Source organism: Neomonachus schauinslandi, chromosome 4 (genome assembly GCF_002201575.2).
Source record: "Neomonachus schauinslandi chromosome 4, ASM220157v2, whole genome shotgun sequence".
Lineage (NCBI taxonomy): Eukaryota > Metazoa > Chordata > Mammalia > Carnivora > Phocidae > Neomonachus > Neomonachus schauinslandi.
The window spans coordinates 80,337,028-80,359,169 of NC_058406.1; the positions used below are offsets into that span (position 1 = coordinate 80,337,028).

Below are 22,142 nucleotides of genomic sequence, written 5' to 3' on the forward strand. Positions count from 1 at the left end.
CCAAACAGGGTGTGGATATACACCTGATTAGAGCCATCCCTGATTTGTGGAAATGTTTATGTGTGAATGTGTGTGGAGAAAGTGATGCTAAATTCCTTAAAGTATAGATGATACATTTGATTTAAATATAAATGTTCCCAAAAATTATTATTGGGAAGGACTACAGAATTTGAGAATCACATCTTTGTCAGTTAATTATTTCTTTGGGATAATCAAAAGTATTTTTTAAAAACTGGATCAGTCAATATTTCTGTTTGATATGAAGTTTAGGACCAAAGAGAGAGGAACTAGAGGGCCCCAACCCCATCCCTGCTGTATCATAATTTATTATGCTTAGTATGAATTTATTGGTTTTGGCCTATTTTTTATTGGTGAAGTATTTTCAAGTTGTGACTGTTGTCTGGCACATTAACTGTTCTTCCTAGCTTTAAGTCTTCTACACATCTGAGCAACGTACTTTCTCCAAACCTGTCAATAAAAGTGCCATTCAAAGGCCAGGACCAAGGACAGTGTGCTGTAGGCAATCTCTGTGACTTCTGTGGGAAAGGGATCCACTACTTAAATTATTTGGGCATAGCTATTTAATCACTTTATCCTCATCTGTACCATTACCAATGTCACACGTCTTATCTTTTACTCCAAGTTCACTACTTACCTAATAAACCTATCAAAATAGGAAATGAGATCATTTGGTTGGTTCTCACTGAATTTATGCTGTTTCTTAATAACATCTTTCTTTATTAACACTCTCAAGTCAAAAGTTTCATTATCTTTGGAGAATTTCACTGGGGTCAGACCTCAAGCTTTCTGGTCTACTTCTACCTTTTCCCTACCACAACCACCTTTTCCTTTTCTAAAGAACCCGAGGCAACATTTATTTTTCAGCAGTGTGATACAGCAATATCATACAAAGATGCTTTCAAAAATACAGCATGCAATTTATTTTTGATATCCTCTGAGTTAGGAGGCAGGGAGGGGGTCTGCACAGTGAGAAAAGGAAATCTTGAGTTTACATTCAGTAGAACTCTGATAACTGAGGTCTCAGCATAAATATGCTGAGATAGGAGGGCAGAGACAAAGCATCAGCCTGGAAATAAAGTAGTAGATTGGCGGGGAAGGTGGGAGAAACAAGTAAACCAAAAGATGGGACGGAAGCAAGTGAGAATCTGGGAATTAAGTGGGAGGAGAGAAGGAGTGGGAGGGGCTCATGAGTGGGAGAGAGAGATGAGTGAGGTTTGGGTATGACCATGATTGGCTTTAGTACAGGTTGGTGCTCTGATCATTGTATTCTTTTTAAGTAGGTAGTTCAGGCTTTAAAGGAGCAAGTTCTGGCCAGGCACTTTGGATTTAATTCAATGCAGCTGACGTAATGTGTTTTTACTATATCCTTACCTATCTTGGGCTTCAACTCTCAAATATGTTTTCCCTAGTCTTTTCAGTTATAAGAGCATTCTCTATGGGGATGCTAGAAAGATAATAGGAATTTGAACAGTTCTCACTAATGTAAGTTAACAGTATACCATCTGCTCTAAGTAGTGGGTGTATTTTCTTTTCCTTTTTTTTAACTTTTAATAGACAAAATACATTTTTATTTTTCCTAATATTTTTTCCAAATTTGGATAATTTGAGGTTTTGGTAATTCTGTAACATCCTTAATCTTTGATGCCACTCTTTTCTGATCATCATTGGTAATGTGATCTTTATTTTCTCATATGACCATTGACTACTGAGTCATCTAAAATGCTTGACCCTTTTCTTACGCCTTGGGAAACTGAGTGATTAGGTCATCAAATTTCTATTTGATAGCTTCTCATTCTTCTTCTTTTTTTTTTTTAAAGATTTTATTTGTGTGTGTGTGTGAGAGAGAGAGGGAGAGAGAAAGTGATTGAGAGAGTGCAGAGAGGGAGAGTGAGAGGGAGAGGCAAACTCCCCACTGAGCAGGGAGCCCGATGCGGGGCTTGATCCCAGGTCCCTGAGATCATGACCTGAGCCAAAAGCAGATGCTCAACCGACTGACCCACCCAGGTGCCCCACTTCTCATTCTTCTTGATCCATCTTCAGGTTAGAGTCACTGACTATGGGATTGTTTTCTATCGTTTTGTCTGAACTTCCTGAAATGAGAACTACTAAAGGTTGAGGATACTTGTACATTGAAGCTCAGAGTTCCTTTTTTTGTGGCCTACTGAACTCTAAGATGATATGGGATGGTTACTTTCCTTCAAGATGCTTTTAGCTTCCACTTCCCTCAAATGGATTTTCATAGGAGCCAGAAATAAGCAAATGCAGCTAGACCCCTCATTGCTTCTCTCTCTTCTGTGAGATTGTTTCCAACAAGGCAATTCAATAATTTTTCAGATGTTTTGCCTTTAGTGGAGTGGGATTTTCATCTGAAGTCTGAAAGGCTTACATTGCTCCTCTATCTTGACGGTCCATATTAACCATCTGGTTATGAGGTCTGTGACATAGTCCCAGGATAACATTTCTGTATTTCATTCATTTCACTCTCCTGCAGCTGCTTCCTCCATGCTTCACCTTCAGGTTTGTGATTTCCGTGCACGTGTACATCTTTTTGACATATACTGTTCCTCCCCCAGCTCTTCAATTAGACCTATTTATCTAAACAAGATATACTTTTCCATTGTTATGTTCCAGGCAGGGATCACATCACAAAACATCCCCATAAGATGTAAGAGATGATATTTACCAAATTCTGTTTATTTCTTTTAAAGCTCAGTTTAATACTTTTTCATCTGCTATTTGTTGGTATAGAAGACAACTGAGAATATTAATGTGGCCCCGGCCCATTTCTCTGGTATCTTCTGAAAATTGCTGGGATAGTCCTCCACTATTTTTCTTTCTGTGCCATCTCTTTTATGCTCTGTAGTATCTAATACGGTCTTACAGTTTTATCTGAGTACTTTTCTCCTTTCTCTCACAATTCAATTGAAATAAACCACTCGATCAGGCTGACTGGTCTCCTGCCAACACTGTCTTGCCAGTCTTATGAGATGCAGTCCATCTCTTACTCGAAGCAGCAGGAAGAAGAGATGAAAACATCACTAGTGCCCCTAAACCATTCATTTTCCTACCCAGAAATTCAAAGATGTTAGAGATACATTCCTGGCTTCGTAAAGAGAATGAGAATTCATTCTCATATATATCAACAGAAGTGGGAAGCATTCGGGGGACTTTATAAGTCTTGGCAGACTCTCAAATCTCTGTTATATGCTGCCTGGGAATAAAGCACGTTTCTCATTTAGCCGGGCCAAATGTGCACACTGTCACTTCAGTTCTCAGCGAGGAGACAAAACTGTCTTCGGTTTCTTTTCTCTAGCACAGGTGAACCTGTGGAATGTCAGGAGCGTCTTCAGAAAGTCCTGCTTCACCTTTCAGAAGAAGACCTCTACACCTAGGAGGACAGCCTTCTTCTTCTTACTTTATCTCAGTCTTCCAGCACTATTCTGATTACCGTCTTCTTCCTCAGAATCCTTCATTTCTGTTTCTGTTTCTTTCATAAAATTGGCAGCTCCATAATAGAGTATATCTATATCTATATATATCTCTATATATAATAAATGCTGTTTCATTATGAAATGGAAGTCAAGATGTAAGCTTGCTAAAAAGGGAGTCAGCTGGATGCCAGGTTGACCTTAGGGCCTCAGACCATTCTGGTATAGGATCGAGGGCCTTTGAGGCTATTTTTAGCTCCCGAGGGGGCAGGGAGAAGCTGGATAGCATGTGACTAGCAAACACTTGGTTCTCGAGGACCCTGTAGTCACAGTTAAACACTGGGAATAACTACTCGATGCTCTAGCTGACATGGCTAGCAGCTTAATCAGTACATCCCTTTGCCCTTTTACATTGTTAAGACTGATCAAGAAAACTGGATTATTTTCCTCATTATTGCCTCTCAGTTTGGTCCTTTCTATGAATTCCTACTGAAAAAAGAATGGGTTTACCAGTCAGACCCTACTACCTGGTTGATATCCAGGGACTGTATATTGGATTTAAGGTCCTATGGCTGCATTTTCTTCAAACATACAGATTTGCTCGAAATACTGCCTTCCTTCTCTTTCTTTTTCTTTTGTGAGAGACACAGAAGATAGTACTGAAGGGCCCAGGTTCTAGAGCCAGACTTTCGAATCAAATCTTGGTTTTGATGTCTTCCTAGCTGTGTGATCTTGGGCAAGTTATTTAACCTGGTTATCAATCATTTAATCAGTAAAATAGGAAAAATAAGGTCCCTGATAGGGTTACTGTGAGAATTAAATGAGTCAATTCACAAGCATGTAGAACTGAGCCTGAAACCTCCTAAGTACTCAATAAATATTAGCTTTTATTATTAATTCTCTGCTTAATTAACACTAATTTATTAAACTCCATGTTAAATATCACCATCTCTGTGAAGCTTTCCACAATTACCCGAGGCAGAACTAATCGCTCTCACTCCTCTGTGTTCTCAGAGCATTTTGTACATATTTGATTGAACTGTAAATAATTTTTAACATGTGTCTTTCTCCCTTGCTAGACTATGAGCTCCATAAGGATAGATGTCTTTCTTTTTAAAATTCATTTTGTATTCCTCGTTTCTAGCACAATTCCTGGATTGCAGTGAGTGCATAGTAAATACATGTCAGTGCTACATTTCCACTGAGGTCGGGAAAATTCCTGTGCCTTGGACCGTGTGTTTTACATCTTTGGATGTAAACCCGGTCCTTAGCACACTGCTGGTCACATAGCAAATAATAAATACTTACTGATGGGCTGATATTGAAACCGCCTACCTCCGAGGCAAGAGACCATTAAATCTTATCTGAGGCATTTGAAGGAAAAAAGAACAAAAGATGAGATCTATTGAGCATGGCTTGCTTAGCAATAATATTGTCACACTCCTAACCAGGGAAGATGGGGTAGATTAGAAACTTGAATGCATGACTGAAAAACTTGTTCAGACAAGAGGGGCTTAGTTAACTTTGTGGGGCACTGGGGCTCTTTCGGTAGCAGATGGGGAATCATATACTGTGCTAGCTGAGAGGATAAACAAAGCAGTGTCATGGAGTTTAAACTATTGAACAGAGGAATCTATAAAGAGGCCAGCAGAGAGGAGGGAAGGAACAGGCTAAAATATACAGATGGGTGGACAGAGAAAATATTAAGCATGAAAACAGACAATCCAGGCCCTCCAGGAAAAAGGGAGGAAGGAAAAATGGTATGTCAAGAAAAGAAGAAGCACCATAGGGGAAACATAAGGGCAATGAAAGCAACAGAGGGAAGTACGCGGCGTACCTGGGTATGGGTGGTGGGAGAAACAATAAAAGCATGAGAAGCGAGGTCTGATTCACACTCACAGAGACGGCCCTTAAAGGGCATGTGGCTGTTCGTTTCAATGAGGCCTGAACAACCACACAGCCACACCATCCAGATGGGGTCCGAAATAATGGGCCGATGGATGTGGGACGTGTATGAGAATAACAATAACCACGGCCTCTTACATTGGAACAGAACGATGCTGTGTACAATACTTTCACACACATCATTTCATTTGAAACAATGGCGTCGAGGCCTTCTGACATTATCTAGGATTTATTCTCCCTCCTGCCAGTCTCTCGCCTGGGTTGTTACAACAGCCTTCTAACCAGTCTCTCTGCTTCTGCCCTTGCCCATCTAGGATCTTGTATCAATGTCACAGCCAGTAGGATCCTTTGAAAAATTAAGTCAGATCGTGTCTTTCTTCCTTTGAAAAAGCCTCAATGGTTTCCTGCCAAAGACTCTCCTATTTCAGGGTCTTTGCACTTTCTGTTCCTTCTGAATGGGATGTACTCCCCAAAGGTATCTATCCACATCATTCATTCTCCATTCTTTCCAGTGTTTACTCAAATGCCATTTAATCAGGCAGGCCTCTCCTGACCAACCTCCCTAGCAATTCTTATTCTCCTAATCCTGCTATATTTTCTTCCTAGCACTGTGACCATCTGACATAGTACGCATTCACTTGTTTACTTGTTTGTCTGTTTCTCCTTACTAAAATGTAAGAGCCACAAGGGCTGGGCTTTCGTTTTGTTCACTACTGAATTTCTAGTGACTACATCAGTGTTGGAACACGGTGGGTGTACACTAATAATTGCTGGATGAATGATAAAGTGAGTGTATGGGTGAATATGACAATGTTTGCCAACAAGAGGTTGGAATCTCAGTGCTTATGTGTGAAAGATAAAAGGAAACAATACAAGGTGTTGTTGCCAAGATGAGCAGCTTTCAGACCTGTGGACACTTCTATGTTCTTAAGACTTCCTTTTTTTTTGGTTCCCTCCCCCCCCCACACACATCATCATTTCCTTCTGGTTATTCTTTTTTTTTCACTCAGTTCTTCTCATTGGCTTCCCCAGAACTTCCTTCTCCCATGTAGGGTATTAGGTTAAGTAATAATTATGAAAATAGATGTGAAGCTTCTATCTTGTGTCTAGCACACAGTAGGTAGTGAAAATGTCAACTCTTTTTCCTTGATATCCTCCAGGATAGGTCCCTGATTTGCTTGAGTGCATTAATTTCAACATGCTCAAATCTAAATTTTCATCCTCTGTCAAAAAAGCCCATTAAATCTAAAACCATGAAGAACAAAACCCTGACTCATTATCTTTACTTTATCTCAGTTAGTGGGACCATAAAGAATCTAATTGTCTTGGTCTCCTTATTCTTAACTCCTTACTGGCCCGTGTCCCTCAACATCTAATGAGAATCACTAAGTTTTAGAAGGAGAATTAACATGACTTCATCAAGTTCATCCCTTCCTCTGTCTCTACAGCCATGGCCACCCACCAAATCCAGGACCACATTATGGATCTCCTGAAACATTCCAGCTCTTAGGGCTCCTTAAATGCCAGTTCCTCAGAGAGGCCTTTCTCTGCTCTTTTGGTCTAAACAAGGTCTTCCTATGAAAGAGACTCCATACCTCCTTTATTTTTTCTATATAGTTTGTATCACAAATATGATTTTATATTATTAGTGTGATTCTTTGCTTAATATCTATTTCTGTCTCAAGTCTGTATGCTTCATGAAGACAGAGGCTGTGTCTCCTTTATTTATTATACTACAGATGCCCATTTCTTAGCACATTGCTTATCTCATGGTAGGTATGCAATAAAGATTTCCTGGAAAATATTTGAGCTTCTTCAAAACTTCCAACTTGATTGGCCTCCAGAGCTTTATGTATTCTTACTTTCATTCCTGAGTTAATTTCATTGAAGAAAATGGGAATGGGGAGTCACCCCAACCTACTCTCTCCTTCAACCTGTCCATTCCTGACATAATAACTAATAGTAGGTAATATTTATTTAGGGTATATTTGATGCAGGCTAAAAGCACCTCACATATTACCTCATTTACAACCCCATGAGGCATAAATGTAATCTGTTAAAATATTATGAACTTTGCTATGTATTTCAATGAAAGAAAATAAGACTTTTTATGGTCACTTTCTTTAAACATGGCTACATACTAAAATGATACTGGTTAAGTCCAAATTCAGTTTCATTAAATGCATATGGCATGCAGTAGGTAGAAAATCATAAGAGATGTCCTTTCTCTAACACAAGACGACTTAATGTATTGCCTGAACTCCGTCCCCAACCTACTTGCCAAAGATATAGCTTCCATAATCACACCCTTTCTGGTAGCTTTAGCTATTCTCTCAGAGCACATAAACTCATGCAAACCTCGATTATTCTAACATAGAAACAAACCAATCTTTCCCCTCTACCCTATTTTCTCTTCCTGTCACTTTCCTTCTGATCAAGTTTAAGTTTAGAAAAGAGTATTCCAGGCACCTTGTTCAGAAAAGACTATTCCATATACCTTGTTCTTACTTTCTCAACCTTTGTTAATTCTTCAATTTACCACCTCCTGGGTTCTACTTTTTACCACTCCACTGAAGCTGCTCAGGCCAAGACAAGCTAAAATATGAAGGGTGTGAAGGTTATGCTAAGGAGTTTACCTTAAGATGTGGGAATCTTAAGTAAGTGGTTAAAAAAAAAATCAGACTTGCGTTTTTAAAAGACTACTCCATGATCGTTGGAGGATGCATTAGGTAAGAATGACAAAAGAAGGTGGGAGTAGTAGAATATTTCAAAATTCTGGGAAAGAATACATAAAGAACTGTATTAAGGTCTCCTTGGAAGGAGAGGACAGAAGAGGAAGGAGACATAAGAGATAAAAATGATAGACATTGGTGAATGTCCTATGATCCCATTCACGAGTGGGATGAACAATAGGCTAGAATCTAGGCTAAATTTCAGGTTTCTGGCTTAGGAAAGAGAGTGGTCCTCAATGTTGTTCACTGAGACACAGAACTCAGGATGGAGAGGAGTTTGGATGGAATGATAATCAGTTTAAAGTATGATGGCCCTTGTGCTCCTTGTTTAGACTCTCCAGATGGAGGTATCCAGAAGATAGTGGGCAGCAAAAGTCTGAAGCATGGAAAAGAGAAAGTGATGGAGAATAGTTGAGTCAACATATAGGAAAAGTCTAGATAAATTGTAAAGGGATATGATATAGAAATCAGGAAACAGAGAGATTAATACAACATCATTATCATTTAGCAAATTTTGAGAGGTTAAAAACTTGAATGTAAAGCAAGTCATGCAATTTATGATACATTTTGTCACTGAGTCATAATTTGAAAGATGGAAGGGTCCACTTTAAAATGCAGACATTGAGATCTTGGGATGACTGTCTATTTGGGGAAAAAAAACCTATAACCGTACTTGATACTTTAAAGCAACAAAAGGTTTAGATTAATTAGTCAAATGTAAATATTAAAATTCTAAAAGAACTAGATGAGGTGAATATTTGTGATCTTACAGTAGAAAAAGCTAAACTAAGCAAATAAAGAAAGAGAAATCACAAGATAAGTTTTTGCCTCTTGTAACTACATAAAGCTAAAGCTGCTCTACGTATATATAAAAACACTACAATATAAATTATGAGACAAATGGCAGTATATAAAAAGTTTATAAAAAATAAATATTCCAACAGAAAACTGGTCAAAAGAGTGAGTAGTAATTTCACAAAAGAAGAAATGGTCCAAAAATACATAAAAACATGCCAATCTCACTACTATTTAGACATTCAAAATTAAAGAAAAAAATGAAACACTTTGACTATTACATTGGTCAAAATTAAAAATAAATGCATTGCTGATGGGTGTCTGAAAAATGGGCCCTCCTATATTTTTTGGTGGAATGTAAATTTACACTCTTCCTGGAGAGCAATTTGGCAATATGTATTAAAAGCCCTAAAATATATCCTGTGATTTCTCTTGAGAAAACAATAAGACCTCTACACAAAGATTTTTATACAATGATAATTATAATAGTATTATTTGTATAAAATTCTGGAAACAACTGAAGGTTCAGCAATAGGTTACTTGTTTTTTTTCTCCAAGTTTTTATTTAAATTCCAATTAGTTAACATACAGTATAATATTGGTTTTAGGTGTGGAATGTAGTGATTCAACACTTACACACAACACCTGGTGCTGCTCATCACAAGTGCCCTCCTTAATCCCCATCACCTACTTAACTCATCCCCCTGACCACCTCCCCTCTGATAACCACCACTTTGTTCTCTATAGTTAAGAATCTGTTGCTTGGTTTTCCTCTCTCTCTTTTTCCCTCCCATATTTGTTTGTTTTGTTTCTTAAATTCCACACATGAGTGAAATCATATGGTATTTGTCTTCCTCTGACTGACTTATTTCACTAAGCATAATATTCTCTAGCTCCTTCTACGTCATTGCGAATGGCAAAATTTCTTTTTTTTTTGATGGCTGAGTAATATTCCGAAGTGTATATACGCCACCTCTTCTTTATCCATTCATCAGTCAATGGACATTTGGGCTCTTTCCAGAATTTGGCTTTTGTTAATGCTGCTATAAACATCATGGTGCATGTGCCCCTTTGAATCAGTATTTTTGTTTATTTTGCTTTAGGATGAAATGTTCTGAACGTATCTGTTAAGTCTATCTGGTCCAGTGTGTCATTCAAAGCCACTGCTTCCTTGTTGATTTTCTGCTTAGATGATCTGTCAATTGCTATAAGTGGGGCATTAAAGTCCCCTACTACTATTATTATTATCAATGAGCTTCTTTATGTTTGTAATTAATTGTTTTATATATTTGGGTGCTTCCATGTTGGGGGCATACATATTTACAACTGTTGGATCTTCTTGTTGGATAGACCCTTTTATTATGATATAGTGCCCTTCTTCATCTCTTGTTACAATCTTTGGCTTAAAATCTAGTTTGATGTAAGTATGGCTACTCTTTCTTTTGACATGACATTTACATGATAAATATTTCTCCATCCCCTCACTTTCAGTCTCCAGGTGTCTTTAGGTCTAAAATGAGTCTCTTGTAGGCAGCATTTAGATGGGTCTTGTTTGTTTGTTTGTTTGTTTTTAATCCGTCCTGACAACCTGTGTCTTTTGATTAGAGTATTTAGTTCATTTACAGTAACTAATGATAGATAAGTATTTAGTGCCATTTTATTACTTGTTTTGTCATTGGTTCTGGAAATTTTGTCTGTTCCTTTCTTGTCTTTGTCACTTTTGGTCTCTCCTTTGCACTCCAAGAGTCACCTTTAATATTTCTTGCAGGGCTGGTTTAGTGGTCATGAACTCCTTTAGTTATTATTTGTCTAGGAAACTTTTTCTCTCTCCTTCTATTGTAAATAATAGCCTCACTAGATAGAATAGTCATAGCTGCAGATTTTTCCCATTCAGCACGTTGAATATATCATGGCACTTTCTTCTGGCCTACCAAGTTTCTGTGGAGAGATCTGCTGTTAACTGTGTCTTCCCTTGTAAGTTAGGAACTTCTTCTCTTCTGTCTTCCTTCTTTTAAGATTTTTTTCTTTATTGCTATGTTTTGCAAATTTAATTACAATATGTCTTGGTGTTGGCCTGCTTTTGTAGTTGATGGGAGTTCTCTGTGCCTCCTGGATCTAGATGTCTGTTTCCTCTCCCTGATTAGGGAACTTTTCAGGCATTATTTCCTCAAATAAATTTTCTGCCCCCTTTTCTCTCTCTTCTTTTTCTGGGACTTCTATAATACAAACGTTATTACATTTGATGGAGTCACTGAGTTCCCTAAATTTATTCTTGTGTTCCACAATTCTTCTTTCTCTCCTCTGTTCAGCTTCATTATTTTATCTTCTATATCACCTATTCATTCCTCTGCTTCTTCCATTTTTGTGTTCATTGCATCCAGTCTGTTCTGAATCTCAGTTACTGCATTTTTCATTTGATTGTTTTTTTAACTCTTTTACCTCTGCAGTAAGGGAGTCCCTGAAGTCCTTCATTCTTTTCTCAAGCCCAGCAAGTATCTTTGTGATTATTGCTTTAAATTCTCCATCAGGCATATTATGTCTGTTTCAATTAGGTCTCTGGCCATTACCTTATCAAGTTGTTTCATTTAGGATGGATCCCTCCATCTTGGCATTTTTGTCCAAGTCTCTGCCTTCATCTGTGTGTTGGAAAAGCCCATTATGTTTCTGCTCCTGAGAGTAATGGCTTTATGAAGAAGAGGTCATATGGTATCTAGGGCCTGGCGCTTCAGGCAGTGTCTCTGGTGTGTGCTGTGTGCACTCTGTGGCTGTGTTTTGGCTGCTCTATCCTTTAGGCCAGTCATCTGCAGAGGCTTCCCTTGTCTGCAGTGGACAGTGTTTGGCCCTTGGCCAGAGTTGGGGAGTTATAACTAGGTGTGCTCTGGTCTGCTTGTTAAATGAGACCTGATATTACTTCCATTAGAACTGAAGCCCTGCAAAACTCTCTGGTCGGGAGACGTGGTATGGATAGGAATTTCTGCTGGTCTTCTGGGGAAGGGGCCGCCATGCTGGGACTTGACCAAGATGGGCAGTACTGCCAGAGCACAGGGGTATGGGACCTGGTGCGAGTAGGTTAGCAGCCAGCATTGGACCTGTGCTGTTTACTGCAGGTGGTTCTGTTTACTGTTTACTGTTTACACCTGCTGTTTACTGCAGGTGTTTACTGCAGGTGTCCCAAGTGTTTTTCCGATCACTGTTTCCACACTGTCTGCCTCTGCACTGCTTGCCTGCCTTCTCTCCAGGAGCAGCACAGTGGCCTCTGGGCTCTAATAAGTTACTTTTTAAAAAGTTAATAATAAGTTCATATTATAAAATACTATGAAACGATTATTTCTATGTAAAAGTGATATATAAATTATTGTGAAGTTTTTATGTAGCAAATGTAAAACTATTCTGTGTTTATTTTAATACATTATATTTAGATATAAAAAAGGGCTAGAATTTTATAAATCTAAATTTTCATAGTGGTTACACAAGATTATGTGTAATTTTCATATTAATCTTTGCACTTTTAACATTACAAAAAAAAACCCCCAAACAAATGAAACTATAGAATGTTGGAGAGAAGAATTTAACTTTGCCCAGGAGTCTCATTTTACAGTTTTCTTGTTTGATATTTGCTCCAAATCAAGTAATGAGTAGTACGACTGTGACAAAACCCATGTGTTAAAATTCCCTTACTAAATGTTCTCATTATTCCATGTTGATGTCTTCATCTTCCATGGCCTATCTCTAGGTATATTCCATACATTTTCTAGGATGGATCCAAACTTTTGTAGTTCCTATTATGAGTCAGTCTTTTGAATCTCGTAAGCCAGCAATTCTCAATTTCATTCCCATCCCCCATTCTATCACTGATTACTATGTGACTTGACCAAATTGTTTAATTTTCATTGTTCCTCAGTTTTCTCATCTGGAAAATGAATATAAAGATAGTACCTATCCCAGGTACTGTGAAGAGTAGATGAGATATAACATGTATAGCGCTTGGAACAGCAGAGGCACATTAGAGCTGCTGGTTGCCACATATTTCCCTGGGTGCTTCGAGGAGATGAACTTCCTCTCCTACTCTGGGAAATCGTACCAGGATGGGAGTAAATGTGGATTTATTAGAGGAGAACTGGTCTAATTAAAAATACAATCATACATGCACACACACACACAACGTCATGGCTCTAGAAATCAGGAGTCATCTGAAACTGGGGATTTCTCTGGGGACAGGAACAGATCTCTGCATCTTCCTTCTTTCTCTAAAGCATATGCTCCCCTGACTCTATAGAAAGCCTTATAGAAAGCAAGATAAAGTGAGCAGTCATTGTTTTAACAAATGTAATTCCTCATTTTCCAAAGAGATAGTTGCATTTAGAACTAAGGAAAATGCTATCCCTAACAAAACAAATAAACAAACAATCAAACAAAAAATTCAACCCACAATTATCAGCTACCATTATGTTTTTTGACAGGGCACACCATCTTCCTAGAAATGACAACAGACAGAATGGGTATGACACCCTGGGGAGAAGCCAAGGAGTGGAAAATCCACTAGACAACGGGAAAATCTACGATAGCAGTCCTTTAGTACATTAGTACTATTATTGTCTTTAATGCTGGGAAGATGGTATCTACAATGTTTAGAGGCTCATGCAATGTAACACCAGGGATACTTTAATTTGGATAACCTAAAATGAAGAGACTTAGGAGAGGAATGTAAGCCTACAGTATTTTTAAAGAATTTATTTATTTATTTATTTGAGAGAGAGGGAGAAGGACAAGCAGACTCCCTGCTGAACGCAGAGCCTGATGCAGGGCTCGATCCCACAAATACGAGATCATGATCTGAGCCAAAATCAAAAGTTGGATGCTTAACTGACTGAGCCACTCAGGCATCCCTAACTTGCACTATTTTTAATAAGACTTATCCCTCCTTGATACTTTAAAAAATGTTTACTTTCCTGACTTCATATTTCTTAGGTTTAATTCTGCTGAGTTTGATATTTTATTTGAGTTTATGATCGACCAGCTTGAATTCAACTCTAGTAGGTTTTTTCTTTGTTCTGTTTTTGTCTTGCTTCTAGGTTATCAATATATTCCCTGAAGGAACAGAAGACTAAAAAAGGTCAATGCTTTTATAATCACCTTGCACTTCTTTTCTTTCAAATACAAATAATATCTTTCTTTTGATTTTTTTATACATAAGGAAAAGATGAGATCTTACATTTAATTCAAGTTACTTTAGAAGAGACACAGAGTGGGGCAATACTCACTTAAATCATATAATAATCATAGGCAAACATGGGGAGGGTGGAGGCTTGTGAAGAGCTGAAGGATCTGGTCTTCTCTTTATCATCAGTGTCCAGTACATTCCTTTAGTAGCCCACAAATAATGTAAAGGAAACAGCTCAGGAGAGTATTTGGGCCTATTATGCTGTTAGAAGTCCCAAGTGTTCACTTTATTTGGAATTATGGCATTGAAGTACTGATAGAATTTGTGTTCAGCCACTTCTCAATTTCCTTTCAGAACTCTGAATCACTTAAATTTTGGAGCAGCCAGTGTAAACCCCACTGTTTTTGACATAGGACACATCTTTTTTTCTCTCATAGGTAGAGGGAATTTTTAAGGTTCTAATTCCCAGTTGACAGCTAAAGATGAATTTCTGGGAAGTTCCCCTGAGAGGTCCTAAGAGCAAGCTTTTCAGCTGATGCTTCAAACAGAAAATGGAAATGCAGGAGTAGATTGTCATTAAATCGGGAAGAATAAGTTCCAGTAACTGAAACCACATTCAGTGATGGTGATTTCAGAGAGAATGGAGTCCTATAACTCCTATAACACCTCCCTTTTCTCTCATTAAGACAATTCCATCTTGGGGAAGGGGGGCAGGAAGGAGGTAGGTGCAGTTACAACAGGGCAACCAGAGGGGTCTTTGTAGTGATAGAAGTCTTGGATCTCGACTGTGGTAGTGGAAAGAGGAACCTACATGTGTGGTGGGATTGCACAGAAGTAAACACACATGTATGCACACATATGGACAATGAAAATCTGAATAATATCACTAGATTGTATCTGTGTCATTATCCTGGTTGTGATATCTGCAACATTTTACATTGGGGAAACTGAGTGAACGGTACACAAGACCTTTCTGTATTATTTCTTACAACTGTATGTGAATCTGCCTCTCTCTCAAAATAAAAAATTCAAGAAAAAAAATCAAGAAATATAACACACCCACCGTTCCATCAAATTGATACTATGTTGCATATTAATCATTTAGTTGTATTGTATGACTAATATATCTCTTGGATTTAACTGTAGATGAAGATAATTTCAAAATGACTATGAGAAGACAAGAATTCACCTTAATATTTCCTGGCCCATTTAATACATCAGAAATTTCCATGAAACATATACTTGACAGTATTCTAAAAAGTATAAAATAAATAAAAGAGGCTATCCTATCACCGCAGACAGATTTTTTTAAACTTTCATTGTATTTTTAAACAAAATAAATGATATACTTAAACAGTAAATAAACACATAAGCTATGTTGAGCTATATTGTATATTTACACAGTAAAATAGTACATATACAACTTAATTTTTACCTTGATGGTAGGTATAGGCTTTTTGGGGATAAAATGCTTTCTCTCAAGTGGTGGCAAAACTGTATTTTGTTCTTTCTGTCTAATCTTGTTCTCTGCTATGATTTCCTTGCGCTGCTCAAGATAAGGTCCAAAACTTGGCAGTTTCTAAAAGGAAAATGCACAAATAAGAAAGCGTGTTAGCTCACAGGAGAGAAAAATGTGGGGATATTAATACCTAAGTATTATCAACAAACAAATGTGTGTTTTGAAATTGTTTCTTATATACTGTAATGAGGTCTTTTTCACTTATTTGAGAATCACTTGTCCTCTAGGTATCAGATTCCACCAATTACGAAAAAGAACTCAAGAGTGCAATACCTTTACCAAGTATATATGTATTATATATACAAATGTTAATTAAATACATTTCTAAATGGACTAAAGTTCACAATGGTAAACCAAATCCATTCACTTAAAACAATAGCTATTAGTTAGACCATTTGTTTGGTTCGTATAGACAGAAGGTAAAACCTATTGATGCTTTTTTTCCTCTTCATCAGGTTTTCAGCACAATATAGACACAGCCAAAGTCCTTGACAAATGCTTTTGTCAATAGCAAAGGTACTTTGCCAAAGTTCTAATCTGTATCTCTATTTTATTGTGTTCAAATTCTTACTACATCTCTTTAAAGACTGTAACTAATGTTGATTGCAATTTACTGGACTAGCTGAAAAACAAAATGGTAAAAATATTGATTTCTCCATACAGAAAATAAATTTTATTTTGCATGAAGGAGGCAAAAATAGAAATGAAAAGCAGAGGAAATATCACAGTGCTTAAACAAACTCCATCAGTATTCAAAATCACATCATGGAGCTTTAAATCTCAAGGTTATTCAACTGTACTTTACAAAGTTCATTTAGAAAGATACCTGAGTGTCATGGAAAAATGTTAAGTGGTTTCAAATTAACACGAATATGCCCTCATACTATTCATTATCCCACAATTATTTCCTCTTCACTTTTGTCTTTCCCCTCTTCTAGAACCTTTGATCTTCACTTTTACTGACACATAACGCCGGTGATAGACACCACTGAATTCCAAATGTTCCATGTCTGCCTATAACCTGGAATTGCTAGGTCTCTTTTCTAAGACTGCAAAAACACCCTTCCTCCTCTCTCTCACTCTCTCTCTCTCCCTCTGTCTCTCTCTCTTTCTCTCCTACAAAATAAAGCCCATTTATCTAGCTGATAGAAGCTTGGGAAACCACAGCACTCCAAGGTCATCCTGATCTCTGACCTAGCAAATACTTTGGTGAAAAATCACACTTGTTTCAAAACACTGGCCTCCACCTGCCATGCTGCATAATGCCCCAGGAAAATGAGTTCCCTAGTCCTTTAGAGATATTAGTAGGGTAGGTAAACGAAACTTCACCCATGCTCCAAATCAGCCAAACTGGCATTGAAAGTTTATATTAGCAGAACATATTTATGTGGAAATCTAAGATTGTTACTTCCATTCTCAATTTACTATAATTATGTCAACAAGTCGAGCAAATGGAAGCCAAATTATTTATATATAATTAAACTATAACTATGTACTTCATCCCTATACCTCAATGCTTTCCTAAATTACAATACATAATGATTTCAGTAATATGAAATAATATGATGAAGGGACAGAATATATTGTATCTATTTTACCATAAAATACATGATGCTGTCTTGTTAGAAAGTATCAAATCAATGAGTATAAAACAAATCCTCAACATTTATCAGATAGGTAAGCCCTTTTAATGTAGAAAAGATAATGCTTGTTTGAAATGTCCTCTTATGAAATGACTTTTTCCTGGGGCAGATGAGGTGTTAGGGATTATATGTAATGCCAAGGAAATGCCCCCGGGGTTCTGATAACACCTCATAAGGTGGTAAACTCATGTCCACATGACATAATTCTTATCAGAGTATCACTTTCTCCACACTTTGCTTCTATATCAAGGGCATGTAAATCCTAATCTTAAATTCTTGAAGATTATCAAAAATGGTTAAATGTTGAAACAAGTGACCTCTGGTTCTAGCAGATCCTTCATGGTGGCAAGCTCAATAAACTCTGAACCATTATCCCAATTCCCTGAATCTTACCTACTCAACACCCTCTAATTCCATCTAAGAGTTCTATAAATGTTATTCAAAAGAAATCATTCCTGGAACTTTTTGACCTATCTTCCTTTAAACATAAACCAGAGGAGATTTTTTTCCCCATTTAGAATATTCTTTATCCAAAGGGAGAGAAATAAAGTAGTTAAGTTTAAATTACGATACTTTCAAATTATTCCAGTGATGGTAATAATAATAATAATAATAATAACAATAATAATAATATTTGAAAATCCTTTGGTGCTGAACAGAACACAGCCTGAGTAAACATCTACCAGCCTGATATTTTCTGATTTTTTTTTTTTGCAGTGGTTGACCACATTTGCCATATTTAAATTATATTGCCTTTCTATGGCTAACAGGGTTATGATTATAATGTGCTAATCTTTTCTAATTAGTCCTAAGGAGAAGTTCTCAATTTAACATAAAGATTCCTATAGGATTTTCTTTGTGTGTTAGTTAAAAGAATCAATGGAAAAGAAGGAAAACTGTTGCCAACTTTTTCTTTAAATCGAAAGCACACCCACACACGATACCAGGAACTGTCCCCTCAACCTTCCACCATTCATCCCCAAATCAAATAGGTTCATTAGCGTGTAGTTTCTCCCTGCTATATGGAGGTCCCAGAGGCCAGCTGTAGGGCCAACTTTCAAAACATCAAGGCTGCCATAGATTTTGCTTTCCGCAAATTAGCATAAGAAAGTTTAGTGCTTTTTTAAAAATTACTTTGTTACAGAGGAGCCTGGGGGGCTCAGTTGGTTAAGTGACCAAGTCTTGATTTTGGCTCAGGTCATGATCTCAGGGTCAGGAGATCGAGCCCCATGAATCTGGCTCCGCACTCAGGACAGAGTTTGCTTGAGATTCTCTCTCCCTCTTCCTCTGCTCCTCCCCCTGCTCATGCTCATGCTCTGTCTCTCTCTAAAATAAATAAAATCTCTTAAAGAATTACCTTGTTACGTATTAAGATGCCTCTACCATATCTGAGTACTGAATATTTAAAAGTTAAGTTTTCCAAAAATACAAAGATCAATTCTCTCCTACACCAGACAACCACCTTTACACACACTACATTTGGGCACACGTTTGTGTTCTGATCTTGCCAAAAAACCAGTGAAAGAAACAAACAAAAAGCAAAATAAAATGGAGAAAGAATGAAGACGAATGCATAGTTGGCCAGTGTGTATGTGTGCAATCAGTGATGATTAATAAAGCATTTAGTTCAAATCTCTGCCTGAACATATAGTTAATTGATTTCCTATTGCAGGAGGAGAAGCAGCAGAGCCTAACAGAGCCAGCAGCAGGAGCTTTTCCTCTTCATTCATTATTTTCTTAGAAAAAGTTGTAGCCTGCGGTAACTCAAAGTGAGAGGTTTTAAGCGTCATGCTATATTCCTTAAACAAAGAAAAAAGTTCCTTAGGACTATCAAAAGCTGCTTTGTAACTGATGAACTGAACAAAGCTCAGAAATGGTATGATTTTTGTTTCAATACTTTCTCCAGGGATTCATCATTGATGAATTTGTTCTCACCAGAAAAGCTAAATCCTACTCATTTAAAGATAACAGTATCTCACACTAAAACTGTCTCTATCCAGATATAAAAAGCATTACATTGCCGATAGAAAAGTGACAACATAATGAATCAACAATGATATCTTAAGCCAGCAAAGCTTTAAGGTAAAGCAGTCTATTTGGATTATAATTTATTCATGGATCAATCTAAAGGTAATTGAGCATATTATGAAGTAGAAAAGGGTTCTTGTTTCTAATAGAAGCGGGTACTGGTATCTTCCAGTTTCAATTGCATAATTTTTATGAGAATGGCAGCAAGTTGGCTAATAGCAATGGTGTATAGTGCTATAATGGATCAACTCTATCTTCCTAATCATACTGTCTTATCTGATTGGAAACAATAACAGCAAGAAAAGTAATTACTTGATAGTCAAACGGTAATAAGTTAAAAGAAGGATTTCAGGTTTATACTGAGTGCAATATGCATATATATGTATACATACACACACACACATATATATACAAACACACATATACACTAAGTACAATATATATATATCACACTCAATATAAACCTGAAATCCAAATATATATATATACACATATATATGTAATTGTGTGTGCATGTGTGTGTATAATATATATATAATTGTGTGTGCATTGTGTATGTGTAAATGTATACATTAACAAAGAAATAAGTTAGATATAAGGGATATATGTTTCACAACTATCTAAGAATTGCCTTTTTTTTTTTTACAAAAAAATGTCCACATATGACTTAGTTACACTCTTTCTATTTTGCCATTTATTCAACAAATACAATAGCAAATCCTAGCTCTGGATCAGGAACTGTCCTGTACTACATTAAAGGTTAAATAATTTCCATATGACATGTGTACATTTATCATTGTTATAAATTCTGTAAGGATCCCTTGCCATACATTAAGGGTACTGTCAGATTGAATTATATATTAAGTATTTCTGGTGATTGCAGTTATCTAAAGGAATGATAAACCAAACTTCTTGGAAAACTGTTCGATCTCAATCAAATGACTATTAATTGGAGAGAAAAAAATGAAGAAAATAAAACTTCAAAGAGTTACTCTTTAAAAAAAAACTCAGGAAGGCAATGGACTACTTTTTAGATACTTAAAATATACAATTTGGAGTGCAATGGCTGGGAACATGGGTTCTCTGAATGTGTTTCTAGCATACCTTAATTTCAACCACTGTGTGCTCAGCATGATGTAAGCATGGAAACAGAGGTGAGATATCTCGGTTCTATTCTGTCTAAATTCAGTTACTGTTCTTCTTCCCTTCTCTCAATTATAAGGGTAATCAACTGCTTACATTTGATCCTGATTTTTATTCCAAAATCTGTTTTAGCATGGCTTGGATTCAGAAACTCAGATTTTTCCCATGAGTAATTGGCATGTAATGCTTAATCTCTGACATAACAGTAAGCAATTTTTCATGATATTATCAAATTCGGACAGTGGAAAACAATAAAAGACAAAGAGAAAAGGGCCATCTACATATATACTACATGGTGCCCAATGGTGTAAATGGGGACACTGGAGTTGGACATGCAAAATTTCTGAAATTAATGAAATATAACTATTAGTTTAATCTGATAAATTGAAGAGCACAACTTTTGATAAACTATCTGATGTCTGAATCAGTCAAAAAGCAATGACAGTTCATGCTTCTCAGTGAAAGTAGAAAGCCAACATTTGCATAGTGGTTAGGGTACTGATTTAGAAGTCAAATTTGCATTAAAATCACAGTTTTACACTCATTAGCTGTGTGACTATGAGCCAATTACTTAACCATTCTGCTACTAATTTTCCTTATCAATGAAATGAGAATGACAGTATCTAACACACGATGTTGATATAAGCAATAAATGGAATACTATTTGTAAAGTGCATGCCTGCCAATTTATTCCCATAAGCCTTAACTGCTGATATTGCATTGTGTACCATGCTCTGTATTTCCATGTTGGCTCCTACATCCCCTCTGCTAGGTAAGCCCCTGCCAGTCTTTTCCATCTGGTACATGCCCATTTGGCATTGTAGTCTCAGCTTGGTTTTCATAGCATCTAAGTAATCTTCTTAACTGGCTCCCCTCCCCACAGTGTTAGGGGCTCCTCACAGTGCTCCAGAGCACCGTGGGCATACTTTAACTCCTGCACCCGCCGCAATGCCTTATTGCTACTGGCCTATGCTCCACTGTCCCCTCTTGAGGTCCGAGAGAGTTACTTTTTGATCCAGCACACACAATAGGTACACAAGATGTTTTGGAAACTTAACAAATGAATGAATGAATATCCTGAATGTATTTTAAAAATCCAGCTGGTTTTTTGAAATGTCAGATAACCTGAAACATTACTTTCGGAAAGAAATTAATTTACATAAATAGGTCCATTTAACATTAAAATCATATGAAGTAAAAATACCGTACTTATACAACAGCTGTGATTCATAAACTCAAAAACATTTACAAAGTGCCAGACACTTGAGATGTATTTATAAAAGACAATCTGTGACCTAAAGAACCTATAGTTAATCACAACTGCAGTCCCTTGAGACAAGGTCTGCAGAAGAGGTGACACAGAATGCTAGATATGCAATGACAATGTATACCTAACCCAGGATGAAGGGTCAGAGCTTTCCTAGAAGAGGTGACATCTGAGCTAAGTTCTGAAGGATAGGTCGGCAAATGGTGAAAATGGAGGTGTGAGGGTCAGCAAAGGGGAAGAAAATCCTCCCGGTGGAAGAAACATCAGAGGAAGAAGGGGCCCACTTTGGAAGACGTGCTGGAAGCCAGCAGACTGCTAACCTGGTGCTCTGTTTAATAAGATACAGGAGGGCGAGCAGTTTCCTCTGTGAAGGGGACCACATCAGAAGGTATGCTAGGAAGAATGTCAATCAAGAGAAGAAAATTTAACATTAGTGGAATGCTAACAGAGGATGACGGAGGGAAGACCTGCTTTTGGCCAAGCATCATGTAGGTGCTGGG

At 37.2% G+C, this 22,142-nt stretch overlaps 1 protein-coding gene across 1 annotated transcript in view; it reads right to left on the reverse strand.

Annotated features, from left to right (window-relative positions):
- The window catches only part of DPYD (dihydropyrimidine dehydrogenase), a 799,188-nt gene that overhangs the window by 6,542 nt on the left and 770,504 nt on the right, over positions 1-22,142 (reverse strand). Inside the window, 1 exon segment of the mRNA XM_021690256.2 lies at positions 15,478-15,621. Within this exon segment, the coding sequence (XP_021545931.1) occupies positions 15,478-15,621 (144 nt within the window).